The sequence below is a fragment of the Zea mays genome, chromosome 1, assembly GCF_902167145.1.
Source record: "Zea mays cultivar B73 chromosome 1, Zm-B73-REFERENCE-NAM-5.0, whole genome shotgun sequence".
NCBI classification, from domain to species: Eukaryota; Viridiplantae; Streptophyta; class Magnoliopsida; order Poales; family Poaceae; genus Zea; species Zea mays.
The window spans coordinates 19,199,280-19,218,395 of NC_050096.1; the positions used below are offsets into that span (position 1 = coordinate 19,199,280).

Genomic DNA, 19,116 nt, shown 5'->3' on the forward strand with positions numbered 1-19,116 from the left:
ACCAGGCACCGCCCAGAAAAAGAAAAAAGAAAAAAAATCAACTTTTATTATGTGTCTCAATGTCTCATGCCTGCTCTGCTTGGACTCTATTGCACAGCTTCATGTCACAGCTGGAGGCAATCAAGGACTTCCGAGTAACTTTATTATGCTGCTAATTGCGGACCACGGTTACCTAATCCAGCTACTGTTAATGACCTACTCGTAGAGAATAATAATCACTTGCTAAAAATCTTACAATTTCACCAGGCATTCATACCCAGACCAAAAAATCATCATGGAGTATACGAGTACATTAGTACCGGGATAAAAAGCATCGACCGGCATCGGGGACACACGTTAATTCTACCATCACGCTACTTTTCCCTCCATCTGAAAAAGGAATGCAGTTCTAAACCAACGTCTAGGATGAAAACGTCGGAATGGAATACCCTTTTTTCTAATTTTAGGTACGCTTTTTTTAAAAATAACTAGAAACCAAACTAGAATTTCATATTTTTCCCAGAGGGAGGCAGCTAGCACTTGATGACTTCACAGTTCACAACACCAATCAATGATCATCGTCCCTTGCATTGGACGCGAAGCTGAATCACGCGCCAGCGCCACGGTCGGCTTTCTCCTCGTCTGTAGCATCCCCTGATCCGCTGGGTCTTTCCGACGGAGCTCCGGCGATGGGGAAGACGCGCTTGCTGCCGCCGTGCTCGTCGACGGCGTCCGAGTCCGTCCGGCTCGGCCGCTGCCACGGCACGGACCGCCAGAACGACGCCAGCCATCCGGGCGCCCGCTCCACGCCGTCGGGGTACACGGCGAGGCTCGCGGCCCGCCGGTGCCTGCGGACCGCCGCGAGCTCCTTCATGACGTGCTCCGGCAGCCGCAGCGTGTGCCGGTCCGGCACGTCCATGGCGGACTGCGTCCGCCGGTAGACGAACTCGTGGGGGCGCGCCGCGCCGAAGCTCATGACGGACTCGGGCGTGAAGGCGGCGACGAGGCGCGCCTCCTCGTCTCGCTCCTCGTCGCGCGCCTCCTGTTCCCGCTCCCGCACCGCCGGCTCGGAGGAGGAGCCCGAGGAGGAGGCGGGAGGAGGGTGCGGCGCGGCGGCCGTGAGGTCGGCGCGGCAGAGCGGGCACGTGGCGGCGCCGGCGAGCCAGGGGTCGATGCAGTCCGGGTGGAAGACGTGGCAGCAGGCGGGGAGCACCCGGAGCTCGTCGCGGTCCTCGAACGCGGCGAGGCACACCGCGCACTCGAGCGGGCCCGCCACGCGCGCCTTCACGTCGCCGTAGACCGCGGTAGGGAACGACACGACGGCCTCCTTGTCGAGCCCGGCCCGCGCGCGGCGCTCCGGATGGAGAACGCCTCCGCCTCCGCCGCCGCCGGTGGCGGAGGAGGCCTGGTGGTGGTGGTGGTCCGGTGGAGCTGGAGCGGGGCGGGACGGCCGCTGCGGGGGAGGGCGGGTCGGCGCGCAGCGGTTGATGTAGATGGAGAAGAGGGTGAGGACGACGAAGGCGGAGACGAGGGCCACGAGCACGATCACCGTGGTCGGCGTGAACCCGCCGGCCGTCCGGGAGTGGTGGCCGCTCGTGCTGTTGTTGCTCGGCTGAGCCAGAGACGGCCGCGCCGCGGTGGACAGGAGCACGAGGAACAGGACGGCGGGCGGTGGCGCGATGTGTCGGCTGTCCATTGCCGCCTCTGAGTTCCGGCGACAACCGGAGAGAAGAGAGAGAGAGGTTTGAAGGAACCGGAAGTGTAATTACGCGGGGCGCGCAATTGTAACGCACGGCACGGTCAAGAGCCCTAGACCCGGTCAGGCTTCAGGGCATGCGACACGGTCACACGGGGCTCAGGCGTGCAACCGTTGCTGCTGATGAATGCTCTCTAATCTGCACCCCATATTCATGCCTGTGCAATTTGTCGGAACTGCTTGTCTGCATAATAATTCTCTTGTTTAATGGGTCAACTCGCCGGTGATATACAACTATACTGACGCATGGTTTCAGATGAACGAACGAGGCTCTGGTTTGTTAGCGATTTGAATAATGCGTTTGCCGATCACCCTTTGGCAAACAATAGTTTGCAACAGGTACGCACACAATTTTTTTCCTCTGTGCGTCGATGGACGTGGGGCACAAGCACAGGTGAGCGCAGCTGCACGCCACCTCGTCTGCGCCTCTGCGGACCATGCAGACGCTACTGAACCAATAAATCCAATTACCCAAAGCCACGGTTGCAAACAACGCAACCTTTTTCTACTCGTTTCCACCGCCACTTCGACGACGAACTAAACTTGTGACCGAAAGGCTCACAGGCCCACTTCTTCCCTGACCAGCCTACCTGCCGCCACCTTGCTGCGCCATGCGATGCGAATGCGATCGATCGTTGCTGTCACCTGGCAGGTAGAGGTAGGAAGTCTGTATCCTATTCACCTCACTACTAGGGGGGGGGGGGGGGGGGGGGGGGGGGGGGGGAGGAGGAAAACGATTTTCTGAGCAAGCAGAGGCCTGCAGAAGCCCGTCCAGCTGCCACTGCGATGGTTCGTTGCAGTTTGAAATCTGAGACCCAGGTTTGCCAACCGCCACTCTGAGAGCTATTCAGGTCATTTTTACGTGCGGCGTGCTCGTTGCTGGTTTGAGTTCTTTCAGCTGCTAGATCTCTCGTTTCATTTCAGTTTTACCTTTTCTTTTGTGCCACACTATAATTTGCCATTGCGTGCGTGACCTAGGAGACTCTCTACTCATGAATTAATGATTCATGTAGGACTGACTAGTCAGTATATTGATACAATTTCTATAGTTAGACTTTATTTTAATAAAACACAAAAAAGTGTTTCCTGTTGGTTCCGTAGGTGTAAACATTTCATTTTATTATTATATTATTAGGGGTGGGCATTTTTTTACCATAAACCGAAAACCGAACCGAAATTTCGGTAGTTCGGTTCGATTTTGGTTTTTGTATTTCAGAAGTTCAGTTTTCGGTATCGTAATCGGTTTTCACCGTATACCGAACCGAAATACAAAAAACCGAATATCAAACTTTATCAATTCTAAAATTTGACTATTTGATTATGTGAACTAAATGTGTGAAGCAATCAAATTGTTATTCACTTATTTATATATGATGTATGATGTATCTCTAAATATTTGTACCTATATAATTTTTACTTTTTAAAATTATGTGTAATCTATCATATAAACTTGTTATATGTGTTGCCTTGAGTACAAGTTTGATATTCGGTTTTTACCAAAAACCGAAGTAAAAAACCGAAACTGAACTTCTCGGTTTTTTGTTTTCTAGAAAATCGATCAGTTTCTAATGTCTAGAAAACCGAAGTTTTTTAAAACCGAAAAACCGAACCGAAGTTTCAAAATAAACCGAATGTCCAGTCCTATATATTACGGCTGCGAGCCTGCAACTTGTTAATGATTTCTAAACATGGATGGATGGACACTGGATCACTGGAGTGTGAAACTGGGCTGCCAATGCTTGGCCTTTTTCACGTGGACACGATGATGTTTTTCGTTATCGATGGAACCGGGCCAGGCTTTTAGTTTATTTAAAGGGAAAACACATCTGGGCCATAATAACTAATTCGGACTCCATCTGCGGATGACCACCCTGTGTTTTTGCCGGGCTGCTTCAGCACGTGCGCAGCCCAGACAAGACTAGTAATTAAGGGGATCTTCCAATTTGAGTTATGAAGACATTTTCACGTATTGTACCCCGTCTAACCAAGCAAACGACAGATGGCTTTGAAAAGGCGGCTGGAATGTGGTCAGCCCTTGCATGGTTTAGGGTGTGTTTGGTTGCACGTGTAATGTGCCACGCCTAAAGTTAGCACTCTGCCACACCTGTGGCGTGCCTAAGACGCCTAAGGTTAGGGGGCTGTTTGGATTGATGCCTAACTTACCCCACTTTGCCTAACTTTTGTGCCTAAGATTAGTTATTCAATTCGAACGACTAACCTTAGGTAAAGTGTGACACAGTTAGCCACAAACCAAACATGCCCTAGATCTTTGTTTGGTTTATTTTCACGCCTAAGGTTAGGCACACCTATAAATGTGTGGCAGCTGTTTGGATTACTATCACACCTAAGGTTAGGCACACCATTAAATGTGCGGCTACTGTTTGGTTTATCGCTTAACTCAATTTGTGCCACACTTTTTTAATAGAACTGAGCTTATGAAACAACACACATAATTTAGGTTAGCAGCACACAAAATTTAGAAACTGTCTCCAAAAGGTCTCATTTTTCACTAGAAGCATTAGAGAAAAATCTGACACTACTAGAACATTTGCAATGCAAAATTGGAGCAAAATTTATTACAGTCCAATGTCTTCCTTGCTTTGCAGAGATTCCATAATTGTAAAAGGTACTGGTGCTATGCACTATGCTCATTGGTACCCTCAAAGTTAAAAATCAACAAAAAGAGCAATGTAACACCAGTCACAACCACCAAATATCTCCATCAATTGACATCCATCAACCTAGAAGAAATGCAAAAACCCCAACTATCACACCATTCATCTCCTACATGGACTGCTACAATTGCAAAAAATATCTCAAATTATTATAAGCATAAACAATAGAGCTATAATGATAGAAAATACAACAAAAAATTACCTAGTCGATTCACAGGTCCAAATCACTCAGATGCTTTAGTACCCATGACTCAAATGTTATGTCTGATGCAGCAGATAAGAAACCACGCATACCCTTTTGATCTTTGTGTGCTAGATACGTTCCTACCATTAACTTTTGATCAGTAGTAATTGTCATATTCTCAAGCCTTTGCCACAATATTGCATCAGGGTTAACAAAAGGCATAGGCACTGGAGGTGGTGGCTTCTTAAGATCATTTCGAAGTTCTACCAAAGTAGCACTGAGTTCATCTACTACCTTTGTTGTGCGACTCTTTGGTTTCACATTCCTCTTCGCTGGTACTCCCTCTCCTTGTGGGCGCTTCAGTCCAGAACTTGACGAGCTATGATCAACACTTTGAGATGGATGATGATTGGGAGATGGTAAAGTGTCAGAATCATCACCTAGATCATGCACAGGCCGAGGATAGTTGGAGAAGTCACTGCACACATCATCATTGAAGTCACTGTCATCTCCAGAATGAGTTTCATTCATACAAGTTGTAGCTTCCATGGCTAGAGAGCCATCAGCACTGCTGTTAATAAACAACTCTTGCATTTCATTGAAAAACTTGATAGGCTTAGAAAGGAGCCTTCTTGCCCTATCCTGCATACAGAAACATAGAGCATAAATAGGAATTTTTAGGAACATGTATCCTAAGCATTTAGAAACATAAGCATACATAAACATAAGCATTAAGGCTGCAGCAACAAACTTCCATAAAGAAAATACAGAAAGCATCTGAAAGCATCTAGAGAGCCTTCTTGAATTTTTAGGAGCATACAGAAACATAAGCATCTGAAGGAAATGCACATTCCATAAAGAAACTAGAAATTAGAAAAATGCATCGAAGAGTTTATTACCTTTAGGTTAGCTTTCTCTGATTCAGATATGACTACCATAGACCTTGTTGTGTCAAAAGTGTTACCACTCTTGCTTAAGGCTGCAACAACAACCTTCCATTTCTCTTTATAATGCATGTAATGTCTTTCAACTTAAGTAGCAGTGACCCCCATATTGAATTGTCTGTTCAATGCCTCAGCACACTGAAGTGGTGTTGTTTTTTAATCTTAAAACCAGCATGTTGTTCTTTTATGAAGTCAGTAAACCAACCAAGCATAAACTTGCTTTGATCCTCATCCCACACAATGGTCCTCTCAATCTTCTCTTTTCCTTTACTCATCTATAAATTTCAGCAATAAAGGCACAAACAAAATACCATGAATATAACATAAATAGGTTCTGAGTACAGCAACATAATACCATAAAATAGGTTCTCATTACAACAACATAATATCATAAAATAGGTTCTCATTACAGCAACATAATACCATAAAATAGGTTCTCATTACAGCCACATAAAACCATAAAATAGGTTCTCATTACAGCAACATAATACCATAAAATAGGTTCTCATTACAGCCACATAAAACCATAAAATAGGTTCTCATTACAGCCACATAAAAAGATCAATTTTCATCCCAATCGTCCCACATTTTCTGCGCTAGCTGATCACGCATAGTGGCCCAAAGTTTATTATCTTTGTTCATATTAGCATGGGTACGACTGCTTCTTGGAAGACTTCCAAACCATGCCTCATCTTCATAAACATAAATATCAGTACCATCCTCTATTATGAAGTTGTGCAAAGCACAACAAGCCAAAACTATCTTCACTGGAGCCCGCCACGCGCAGCTCAAGATCCGCCGCGCCCAGCACCACGCGGCGGGGCCCGTCCCCACGCCGACGCTGGATCCAGGTGAAGAACGAGACGAGCGCTGCGGGAAAGGAGGATGGAGGCGAACCACTCAGGAGCAAAGTGAAAAGCAGAAAGGGGAAGAACCTCACCGTGCTTGGAGGAGACGAGAGCCAGATCCAGGTGCGGCGGCGAGCAAGTGAGGTGAGAGGAGGAGTGGGGCGTGCGGCGGCCAAAACGAGCGCCCCAGGTGCGGCGTAAAACAATACGGCAAGGGTTATGTAACACGCCACACTTTTCGTGGCTGCCTAATATTAGGCATGAACCAAACACTTACCGACGAAAATGGGGCATGCCTAACCTTAGGCTGTGGCATCTGGGGCAGTGAACCAAACACACCCTTAGTTTCTAATAATGTGTACATAGTGCCCTAAGTGGCTAAGTCACACCTTAAAATGTAATACGCCATGTAAAGCTTGGATTGCTTCTTATATAAGATGGCAGTACGTACACCTATCCAACTTATAAAACTCTGACTACAAATAAATCGTTTTGTAATTTAGTTTTGAAATATAATACTCTTATGTGCCGATTTACTACTATCTTTAAAATTACTGCCATCTTATTTAAGAAGCAATCCAAGCTTTACAACCTAGGTATTGGAAATGAGGTTTAACACGTTTCTTTTCTCTTGTTGTCGCCTAGGTTCATGGACCATTGGAGATACAAGGAGGAGGAGCAGGATTCATCTTCCTTTCTCTGCAAATATATATAATCAGTTCTTCAATGTACACCATTAATCAGAGCTTCAGTTCTTCAACGAACTGAAGCGTACGCACGGGAAGGACAAAGGCAGAGCATCGCCGTTCAACGGAATGCACGGTGCTGCACGCCGCCCGTTGCATGGAATAATGGAATATTTCGATCCGTGCCAGAATTAATAGGCAGGCAGGAATAATATCACGAGCAGCTAGCGCTGCCTGCCTGTACATGAGGAGAGCGAGGAGTACATGCAATGCTAGCAAGGTGCAGCACAATCGCCGCCGCGGGCGCGCATCATTACCGCCGTGGTACGCGCGCACCGCCGCACGGCGCATATGGAATCACAGAGCACTCTCCCTAGAGGCTAGAGCCGGCCGTCCAGCAGCGCCGGTATAGATCGGCCATCATGCTACCACTACGTACGTGAACAACCGCCTAGTAGGGGGAGAGAAAAAGGTCCCGGACCCGGAGACGACGACGCGACTGCACAAGCGCCTAGCTAGCTAGCTATTACACGTGATCGCTCGTTTTGGCCCGGTGCTTCCGGCCATGGCCATCAATCATCCATGTATGTCCGCACCGGGCTGGCAGAAGGTCGTAGTGGTAGCTGCTATCGATACGCAGCGATGGCAGGCATGATTGCGCTGCGCCCGACCGTCGACGATCCGCGGCCCTCATGATTTGGAGGCCCGGAATAATTTGACGGCACCCCGGCCGGCCCCCTGCCGTGACTGGACCTGGGAAATTGTGCGGTGCTACTGTGCTAGCAGGCAGCGGCAGGATCCATTGGCCGTCGCTTCCCTTTCCCTTCCTGTCTCCGGCCGGGGCTCAGGCCCCCCTTTCCCTCTCCTAGCCTCCTCCGATCTACCGTCGTCGCGCTCGCTTGCCCCGTTGCTGCTGCTGCTGCATGCCGCCTGCCACGACGAAAGGGGACGAGAACCTCGGGCCGTCGGGCGTCATCGCTCGCCTGATTCGCTCGGTGACCAAACCCGGCGGCGCGCCGGAACGAGTGGGTATCTAACTATTTATCTGTGGCGGACGGCCGGGACGTACACACCAGGGCCAGCCGAGACGGCATGCATGCATGCATGCACGATGCATGTACGCGTCGCGTTCCGCCTGCCGCGATGACATGGCCATAGTACTGCACGTGCCCTCCGGTCCAGCTAGGCGGGCGCGTGACACCGCATAATCAGGGGTCGCACGCGGAGCCACGGCCGGCGCCGTGCGCCGCACACAGTGACGGGCGGGGAACTACCTGTCTGCCGCAGCCGCTGCCCGCAGCAACAGGGACGCCAGTGCCCAGTACAGCTGCGGCAGACACGACGCGACTTCACGTCGCAGTTGCGCCAAAAAAGGGGGCGCGCCAGCCAATGGTGATTGTTAGCCGGTAGGGCCAGCGTGCGCGTCCGTGGCCCGGAACCGCTCTCCGTGCATGCACGGCGGAACCACAACTCTGTGTGCTGCTATTTGTCACGTTAGGCGACGACGTACTACTGCTGTTACTGTTACAACAGGAAGGTGATCTTTGTCACAACTCAAGAAGTCTGTAACACGTGTTCCAGTTATCTCTTGGTCACAACTCACAACTCACTACCGGAATCCGGTTCTTTGCTGAGTGCTCGTTGCTTTGCAGAGTACTTTTTATCGGGTACTCGGTAAACAATTGTTTGCCGAGCACCACACTCGGTAAAGTCACAATTTCGGTAACGACCACATTTATCTAGTGCACTCGTCAAAGGAATTGACAAAGAGACCCGCTGGTGATCCCTTTGTTGAGTGCTAGTCTGGTGGGCACTCGGTAAAAAGGGAGCCTTGCCGAGTGCCACCTAATACGCTCGGCAAAGAACTGGCAAAGTTGCCCACTAGGAGCTTTTTTGTCGAGTTTCGGTACAATGAACATTCAACAAAGAGTGAGCATTTGCCGAGTGTCGTCGTGCCACTCGGCACAGTCTCCGTCGCTGTCACCTGGCGTCGTGACGACGACTTTTTATCGAGTACCGAGTGACACTCGACAATTTGTCGAGTGCCCAACCAAAAGTACTCGGCAAAGAGGCTGTTGCCGATGTACAATTCATCGAGACTTCTTTACCGAGTGTCACATTTGGCAAAGCCTTCACGGAGTGTTTTTAGGCTTTACTGAGTGCTTCAAACACTCGGCAAAAAATTGTTTCCGGTAGTGACTCACGGTCAAATATATTTTTTCCATGTACCCATCTTTTAATTAGTTACACTAACTCTATCCAGAAATTCTACTAAAATAATCACCATAACCCTAGTACAAGGTTGAGCTTACACATCCAGCATAAAGTTACACTAACTTTGATTGGGCACTGGGAGAGAGCCCATATCAATATATGGGTTTTGTTATCTATACTAGTTCTTGATAACATTCGATTTCCGGTTGATGTCAAGAACTAGTGAACACATGAGCGTTCATCGATGAATTTTGCAAACAAGATCAAACAGGACCGGGGGCCCCGGGGGGTGGGGGTCTGAGGGCTGCAAAGTTCGGGTGCCATGGTTTAGGATATGTACAACCCGTATAAAATGACTCGTATTTTACGAGATATCTTAGTGAAGGAACATTTCTATCACGATTTTTTTAAGTCTAAGATACGGTTGCACCTATACTGTTGGGGACTTGTTCTCAAGTGCTATGAGTTAAGAACAAGGCAACACAAAAATATTAAATGTTAATGCCCTTCGTCCTTCGAAACATTATTTCCCTTAGAATATAATGATCTTCAGACGAAGGTCATGAAGGACATACCTTCATCATCGTAGTGTATGTTAATAAAAGGAGAAACATATGAAATGTAAGAGATAACATGAGCAATTATATAGCGTTATCAACTCATTCCCATTTTATTATCATGGAAAAATAAAAATGATATTGAATTACAAATATACATTCGGCTTGACAGAAGGTAAAAGTATAAGCGTGACGCACGAGCAAGTACAAGTCAGCGTGAACAGTACGGGGGTACTTGTCGGCGTTTCGAGACCGGGGGGGTCCCTAAGCCGACGAGTGAATATCGCCGCGTGCCCCAGCCCAGATGGGTCGACGCGAGGCCGAGCGCGAAGGGGGGAAGTGAGGTGGCCGGAGATGGGCGTGAGAGAGGTGGAAATCCCGCGACCTTCGTGTTCGTCCCGCGCCCAGGTCAGGTGCGCTTGCAGTAGGGGGTTAAGAGCGTCCACGCGGGAGAGGGAGCGAGCGGCCTCACGCGAGCGCCTGTCTCGTCCTCGTCCCCGCGCGGCCAACCCTCTCTAAGAGGGCCCTGGTCCTTCCTTTTATAGGCGTAAGGAGAGGATCCAGGTGTACAATGGGGGGTGTAGCAGAGTGCTACGTGTCTAGCGGAGGAGAGCTAGCGCCCTAAGTACATGCCGTTGTGGCAGCCGGAGAGATTTTGGCACCCAGCTGGTGTGATGTCGTGGCCGTCGGAGGAGTGCTGGAGCCTGGCGGAGGGACAGCTGTCGGAGCTGTTGAGTCCTTGCTGACGTCCTCTTGCTTCCGTAAGGGGGCTGAGAGCCGCCGTCGTCACAGAGTATGCGGGGCACCATCATTGCCCATCTGGCGGAGCGAGCCAGATGGGACGCCGGTCTTGTTCCCCGTGGCCAGAGTCAGCTCGGGGTAGGGTGATGATGGCGCCTCCTGTTGACGTGGCCGGTCTGCGCCCTAGGTTGGGCGATGTGGAAGCTCCTCCGAAGCCGAGGTCGAATCTGTCTTCCGTGGCCGAGGTCGAGTCCGAGCCCCTGGTTCGGGCAAGGCGGAGACCGTCGGCTGAGGCCAGGGCTGAGTCCGAGCCCTGGGGTCGGGCGAAGCGGAGTTCGTCGTCTTCTGGGGCTGTGCCCGAGTCCGAGCCCTGGGGTCGGGCGAAGCGGAGTTCGTCGTCTTCTGGGGCTGAGCCCGAATCCGAGCCCTGGGTCGGGCGGAGCGGAGTTCGCCGTCTTCCGGGGCTTAGCCCGAGTCCGAGCCCTGGGTCGGGCGGAGCGGAGTTCGCCGTCTTCCGGGGCTTAGCCCGAGTCCGAGCCCTGGGTCGGGCGCAGCGGAGTTCGTCGTCTTCCGGGGCTTAGCCCAAGTCCGAGCCCTGGGTCGGGCGGAGCGGAGTTCGCCGTCTTCCGGGGCTTAGCCCGAGTCCGAGCCCTGGGTCGGGCGAAGTGGAGCTTCCTATGGTGCCTGCGGCCGGGCCTGACTGTCTGTCAGCCTCACTCTGTCAAGTGGCACCGCAGTCGGAGCGGCGCAGGCGGCGCTGTCTTTCTGTCAGGCCGGTCAGTGGAGCGGCGAAGTGATGGTGGTCACTTCGGCTCTGTCGGCTGGGGGGCGCGCGTCAGGATAAAGGTGTCAGGCTACCTTTGCATTAAATGCTTCTGCGATTTGGTCGGTCGGTGCGGCGATTTGGTCAGGGTTGCTTCTTGGCGAAGACAGGGCCTCGGGCGAGCCGGAAATATGTTCGCCGCTGGAGGGGGGCCTCGGGCGAGACGGAGATCCTCCGGGGTCGGCTGCCCTTGTCCGAGGCTAGGCTCGGGCGAGGCGTGATCGAGTCCCTCGAATGGACCGATCCCTGACTTAATCGCACCCATCAGGCCTTTGCAGCTTTATGCTGATGGGGGTTACCAGCTGAGAATTAGGAGCCTTGAGGGTACCCCTAATTATGGTCCCCGACAGTAGCCCCCGAGCCTCGAAGGGAGTGTTAGCACTCGCTTGGAGGCTTTCATCGCACTTTTTTGCAAGGGGACCAGCCTTTCTCGGTTGCGTTTTGTTCCGGTGGGTGCGCGCGAGCGCACCCGCCGGGTGTAGCCCCCGAGGCCTCGGAGGAGTGGTTTTACTCCTCCGAGGTTTTAATGCCTCGCGTAATGCTTCGGCTGGTCTGGTCGTTCCCTCATGCGAGCTGGCCGTAGCCCGGGTGTACGGTCGGGTCCCAAGTTCTCGGGCTGGTATGTTGACGCTGTCAACGGTTCGGTCGGAGCCAGGTTTGCGAGAGCAGCCCCTGAGCCTCTGCACAGGGCGAGAGGGCGATCAGTGTGACGGAACCTCCCAAGTAATTAGGCCCACCTACAGTTGTCCTTGTCTAACAGACATCAGACACCCCGTAGATGTTCCTAAGTCACTTGACAAGTTCGGTATCTTTCCTTACCTTACCAGGAACGTTTCACCCGTCTTGCAGTCATTACAGAACATCGGAGATAAAGAAATGCGGAAGCGATTACATAACTTACATTTATTTTAAAAGCAAGCTTAAGTTGTTTTATTACAGACCAGAACTAAAAAGGCGAGTGCTGAGTAGTAATATTATACAAACCAAGGGAGGCACAAACTCCTCCCGATAAGTTTAAGTAAAAGATCCTATGTGGAGGACCAAGTCCTCCCGCACTTCAGTCTTGTTTTTCTTTATTTGGTACCACCTTGGAGCAAAAGCAACAAAAATTTGTCGCTTCCTCACCTAAAAACAACAAAGGGATAAACCCTGAGTATGGAATTACTCAGCAAGTCTTACCCGACTAAGGAAAAGACTCTCAAGGGTATGCTGGATAAATAGGAGTCAAGGAGAGGCTTTAACAAAAATCAACTTATACTTTTGCAGAAGTAGCTTACTAAAGTGAGTCCTTACTTTCAATCTTTTAACGCCATGTTAAGTATTAATAGACTCTATTTGCATCTAGTCTAATTTCACCATCTCATCAATACAACATCATGTTGATCTATAGTGTTCACATCCTGACTTAGGTTGTAGAAAAGTGACCAAGTCTTCATAACCGCGAAGGTACGGCGATTCGAATCGATTATACTCAGCTGAGGATCTCCAATCACACGACATATGTAGCACTTAACCCTTGCATATGTCAACTCGCCATCGGGGTTCTTAAGACCAGATCAGGTTCACGCAAACCGAGAGCACAGCTACACCACCGTCCAGCCTCTTGCCACGGAGGGTACACGCTACTCTCGCCACCGCTCCACGCCCATTTCGTGTTATCTTATTCTGGCCTTAGTCTGCCCGAGGCAAGGCTTACCCATGACGAGGCATGTGACCAGTTAAAGGGTCCTCGGTCAGCACGCCTACATACGCATTAATCCTTAACCAACCTGGGTAGAACATCACCTGTTCCTAACCCAAGTTTCAATTTAAGTATTTCCATCCTTAGGATTGTGTCTGTTCCTTAGGATGAAAGAGCATCACAGGGAACTTTGCAGTAAGATCCCACTATTGCTCCAAATGAAAATATTCTTGCAGGTAGAAGCCATCCTCTCCCGGGTTAGACTGAGGACAACCTCTATCTACAAGATCTAAGCAAGGCTAAGCATTTTTGTAAATCATATTTTGATACTTCACAGAAGTATCTATAAAGGTATGGATATCAAGGAAAGCAATGCATCAAAGGGTTTCAAGCAATTCCTATGAACCTAATGCACATTTCACTAGACTTAAAGGGTGCGAAAAGTATTTAAAACACAAGGAAAGGGGTTGCATGCACCGGGCTTGCCTTCGTTCACAGGTGAGTCAGGCTCGGATCCGCAGATACCAAAGTAGAAACAATTTCCGGCCTGAGATTCCGAAGGTGGTGGTGTCTTCTCTTCAGTTACTTCGATTTCTTCTTCACGTTCTAATCATAACCATACATATGTATAAGAATGGATGCCATGGGATGCTCATAAGGATGCAAAGATAATATAAACTTATTATCTATGTCTTGAGTACAACTTTCCTTCACGGAACTCCGGGAACTTAGGGTTTCCGGAGTCGGTAAAGGAGTTCACAGGGCAGGGGTAGGGTTTTGGGGTTTAGGTGTCAAACAAAGTCCAAATCAAACCCAACTCTACCTAAGGCTTCTAATTAATGTGTAGAGCTTATACAAAAAGTTTGGGTAATTTTGGGATTACCATTTATTTTCTAAAAATCCAGAACTACTATCTTAAACTATTTTAAATGCCCTAAAATTCCTTATTTCCTCTAAAAATCTCAAAACTATTTTTACTAAATTCTAGGGAAAATAAGAAACCTAGGAAAATTGGTTTCACAATTTTAGGATTTTTCTACAATTTTTAACAAATTTCTAAAGCTCTATTGAAAAAAAAGAAAAAGCTTCAATAGTGCTGGGCCAATTCTAGCCCAAGCGGCCCAACACCAGAGGAAAAGGGCGCCCGCGCCCGCGCGCTGGCTGTTTTGTGCAAAGGGACTCGGGGTCCTGGCTAATTGGAAATGAGTTCAGTTACTGTTTTACTGAGTCTCTAACGATTTGCACAGAGGTCCTTGAAGTTCTTTTTCTTTACGTCGACTGATCCCCGACGGCGAACCGCGAGGGAGCCATGCTCCGACGAGCTGGACTGGGCGGAGCACGCAAGGATTGGTGCTCATCGACGACTGACTCCAGATTCCGACCTAACCCGAGGTTTCCCCTCACTCAAATTTTGAATTGGAGCTCTGAAACAACTGGTTCATGGTGACAGGCGGATGGTTATAGGAACGAACGCGTTCCGGCCAAACGACGGCGGGGACGACCAAATTGAGGCTGAGGAAGGATTCACGGGTTCACCAGGAGTTATGCACACTCTTTGGTTTGGGCAGAATACGAGCCGAAGAGCAGGTCGACGGTGAGGGTGGGTTACGACGACGTTTTACAGAGCAACCGCACGTTCCGGTGAAAGGTTTCGGCTTAAGTTTGATTGGTTGGTACTGGGAGCAATAGGGGGCTAATAGCAAGCAAGAACATGAAACAATTGGGTAAGTACTCACTCGAGGAAAGCTGGCCACGGAGATGTTCTTCACGGCGGAGTTAAGAACAAGGGAGCGAGGGATTTGGGGGCTACGTGGGTTTTCTGGTGATCTTGAGTCGGGCGCTAAGTTGCTGAGATGTGGGATACAGTGAAGAAGCAACGCTCGCCCTCAATTTATAGTCTACCGGCCGGAATCGGATGAGCTTCACCGGCTGTAATCGTGCTGGCGAGCTCACCCGCACGGCAGAGCCACGACACAAGTCCGGTGGCCGCCGTTTAACCGGGTTGCGCCACCTCAGTAACTTTTGGCCACGTCGCCAGGAATCCTTTACCGCACACGCCGGCGACCCATCCCACGCCGCGGTGGCGTCCTTATCGCTGGCGAGGGGCTGATCTTTATCCACCGCGCGATATTTTCTGAAGACGGTGAACAGTGCACCGGGTTCAGTAAAAAGCTCGACTGACTGACCAAGTTGGAGCCCAGTTTTCTCAAATTTTCATGTGAAACCTAAGCCAACTTTCTGCAGCAAAGTTATAGAGCTATAATCCGTCTATCATTTTGCTACAATGTGCTCCCACAAAAAGTCACTGGATCCCCTTCAAAATCGAGCTCAAATTTTATCTCACAACACTGTTAATCTGTATTTCAGACTTCAGGCAGCCTGACAGTCCATCTTTGATTGGGTTTTTCTCCAAATTTCTCATAGGATCATGGCTTGAACCCTTAAACAAAGTTGTTCTCCTATGATTGGTCTTCAACTTTGATGTGGTCACCTAACATGAATTCTCACTATTTTGAAAGCTACACAGCCCCAAAGTTGGGCCTATAACCCTGATTTCAGACTTAGCATAGGAATCAAAAGCAAGGTCCTTTTTGCAAATGAGTCCAAAACTTAGGGTTTAGCTTTCAAGTCCACATACTTGTGAACCAAATGACTTAGGATACTTATTTGACTTGGTTTTTGCACCTTAGTCCAAAAGTGGACTAATTTTGCACATAGGCCCCTAGGGTTTAGTTTTAGGGTTTTCCAGGGTTCCAATTAGGGTTTCTGGTATCCCAGGGGTATAAATGTGACTCTACTTTGTTTTTGGGGATATTTTATGACTCTTTCCCTAAAGTCTTTAGGTTTTCTCATTTTAGGTTAAGTTTTACCCCTTTAACCACTATTTAGGGTTAAGTCCTTTAACCAGGGTTCTATTTGCAAAAACATTAAAACAATACAACTTGTTTGAAATTTTTGCCTAGTGAATGCACTCTAGGTGTATCAAACATATGCAATGCCAATGCTTATGATGCCATGCTCAAGTTTTAGTTATAGTAACACCAGGGGTGTTACATCCTTCCCCCCATAAAAGAATCTCGTCCCGAGATTAAAAGTCCTAGGGTAAGTAATGGAAAAGGAAACGCGGAATACTTTTATTTCCTTATTTCTGGTATAAGGCAGGGGTGATGTGGGGGTCACTTCTCTATTACACAGTTATACAGGCTTTACAATTTACATGAGGCTAAAAAGCCTGGGAAATTCTTATCTAAAAAGTCTTGAGTTTCCCATGTAGCCTCATCTTCAGAATGTTGGTTCCACTGTATCTTATAAAACTTGAGAGTTTTTCTCCGGGTAACCCTGTCCTTTTGATCCAAGACTCATATAGGGTGCTCAGAGTATGTCAAGTCCGGTTCAAGGACAACATCCTGAAAGGGAAATGTGCCCTTGGGCCATTTCTAAGTATTTTGGTGATTGAGTGCCAACACAAGTGCTTAAATGTGAATTTATGCTCATGGATAGACAAAGTGCAAATCAAGAGTAAAGGTATGTTTCTAAGCCTTAGTACAGTGGTTTTATGTACTAATATACTTGTCTAAGTGTTAGAAACAGAAAGAAGAAGAAAAGAAAAGAGGTGAAAAAGGCTTGGCTGTGTACAGCCAAGACTCAACTCAGTCTGGCACACCGGACTGTCCGGTGGTGCACCGGACAGTGTCCGGTGCGCCAGGCTGACTCGGCGTGAAGTGGCCGCTCTCGGGAATTCGCCGACGGCGTACGGCTAAAATTCACCGGACTGTCCGGTGTGCACCGGACTGTCCGGTGAGCCAACGGTCGGCCGGGCCAACGGTCGGCCGCGGAATCTGCGCGCGACACGTGGCCGGGCCAACGGTCGGAAGGGGGCACCGGACTGTCCGGTGTGCACCGGACATGTCCGGTGCGCCAACGGCTCCCAGATCTGCAACGGTCGGCCGCGCCATTTTAGGAAGGAAATCGGGCACCGGACAGTGTCCGGTGTGCACCGGACTGTCCGGTGCACCCGACGACAGAAGGCAAGATTGGCCCTCCAGATTTGCTCTCAACGGCTCCTAGCTGCCTTGGGGCTATAAAAGGGACCCCTAGGCGCATGGAGGAGGACACCAAGCATTCCTACAACATTCCTAAGCACCAAGACATCGATTCCGCGCATTTGGTTCATTGTGATAGCATCTAGAGCTCTTGTTGAGTTGTGAACTCATTGAGTTGTGTTGCGAGCTCTTGTTGCGATTTGTGTGTGTGCTGTTGCTCTGATTTTGAGTCTTGTGTGCGTTGTTAGTTCCTCCCTTTCTCCGTATTTCTTTGTGAATCTCAAGTGGAAGGGCGAGAGGCTCCAAGTTGTGGAGATTCCTCGCAAACGGGATATTGAAAGGCAAAGCAAAACACCGTGGTATTCAAGTTGGTCTTTGGACCGCTTGAGAGGGGTTGATTGCAACCCTCGTCCGTTGGGACGCCACAACGTGGAGTAGGCAAGCGTTGGTCTTGGCCGAACCACGGGATAAACCACTGTGTCATCTCTGTGTTTGATCTCTTGTGGTACTGTGTTTTGTTGAGACTCCTCTCTAGCCACTTGGCGATTATTGTGCTAACACTTAACAAGTTTTTGTGGCTATAAGGTTAAGTTTCACAGGATCACCTATTCACCCCCCCTCTAGGTGCTCTCAATTGGTATCAAAGCCGTTCTCTTCACAAAGGGACTAACCGCCCGAAGAGATGGATCCTAAATGGAAGGGAATCGTGATCAACGACAAGGAGAAGGAGTCCTTCATCAATGAGCCAAAGGATGACAAGTCCAACGACTCGGGCTCGGGCCACAAACGCAAAGATGGGAAGAAGAAGAAGACAAGACGCATCAAGGAGATCGTCTACTACGACAGCGATGAGTCTACTTCCTCCCAAAAGGACGACGACCACAACGAATACGAGAAAAAGAAACCGGTCAATTCGAACTTTTCTTTTGATTACTCTCGTATTCCTCAAAGTACTAATGCTCATTTATTATCTATTCCACTTGGTAAACCTCCTCATTTTGATGGAGAGGACTACGGATTTTGGAGTCACAAAATGCGTAGTCACTTGTTCTCTCTCCATCCTAGCATATGGGAGATTGTAGAAAGTGGAATGCACTTTGATAGTACGGATAGTCCCATGTTTATCAATGAACAGATTCATAAAAATGCACAAGCTACTACTGTGTTGCTAGCCTCTTTGTGCAGGGACGAGTACCATAAGGTGAGCGGCTTGGACAATGCCAAGCAGATCTGGGACACCCTCAAGATCTCTCATGAGGGGAATGATGTCACCTTGCTCACCAAGATGGAGTTGGTGGAGGGCGAGCTTGGACGGTTCGCAATGATAAGGGGCGAGGAGCCAACTCAAACATACAACCGGCTCAAGACCCTTATCAACAAAATAAGGAGCTACGGAAGCACGCGATGGACGGATCACGACGTCGTCCGCCTAATGCTAAGGTCCTTTACCGTACTTGATCCTCATTTGGTGAACAATATTCGTGAAAATCCTAGGTACACCAAGATGTCGCCCGAAGAAGTTCTAGGGAAGTTCGTAAGCGGGCGAATGATGATCAAGGAGGCAAGATATGTGGATGACGCGTTGAACGGTCCTATTCATGAGCCTCAACCCATTGCTCTCAAGGCAACGAGGAGCAAGGAGGCGCTACCGAGCAAGGTGGCGCAAGTTGAGGCGGCCGGGCTAAATAATGAGGAGATGGCCCTCATCATTAAGCGCTTCAAGACGGCGCTTAAAGGTCGCAAGGGACAACCAAGCAAGACCAAGACAAAGGAGAAGCGCTCGTGCTTCAAATGTGGTAAGATTGGTCATTTCATTGCTAACTGTCCCGATAATGAAAGTGACCAGGAAAAGGGGAACAAAAGGGAGAAGAAGAAGCATTACAAGAAGGCCAAGGGTGAGGCACATATCGGAAAAGAGTGGGATTCAGATTGCTCCTCCTCCGACTCCGACAATGAAGGACTCGCCGCCACCGCCTTCAACAAGT

The 19,116-nt window shown here is 49.2% G+C and overlaps 1 protein-coding gene and 1 pseudogene across 1 annotated transcript; both read right to left on the reverse strand.

Annotated features, from left to right (window-relative positions):
- Positions 1–221: 221 nt before the first annotated feature.
- LOC100217255 (putative RING zinc finger domain superfamily protein) lies at positions 222–1,696 on the reverse strand. The gene has a single exon (NM_001143610.1). It carries the CDS (start codon positions 1,673–1,675, stop codon positions 587–589), a length of 1,089 nt encoding a protein of 362 aa, NP_001137082.1. The 5' UTR covers positions 1,676–1,696; the 3' UTR covers positions 222–586.
- A 2,519-nt stretch (positions 1,697–4,215) lies between these two features.
- Positions 4,216–5,846, reverse strand: LOC103631832 (uncharacterized; annotated as a pseudogene).
- Positions 5,847–19,116: the final 13,270 nt, after the last annotated feature.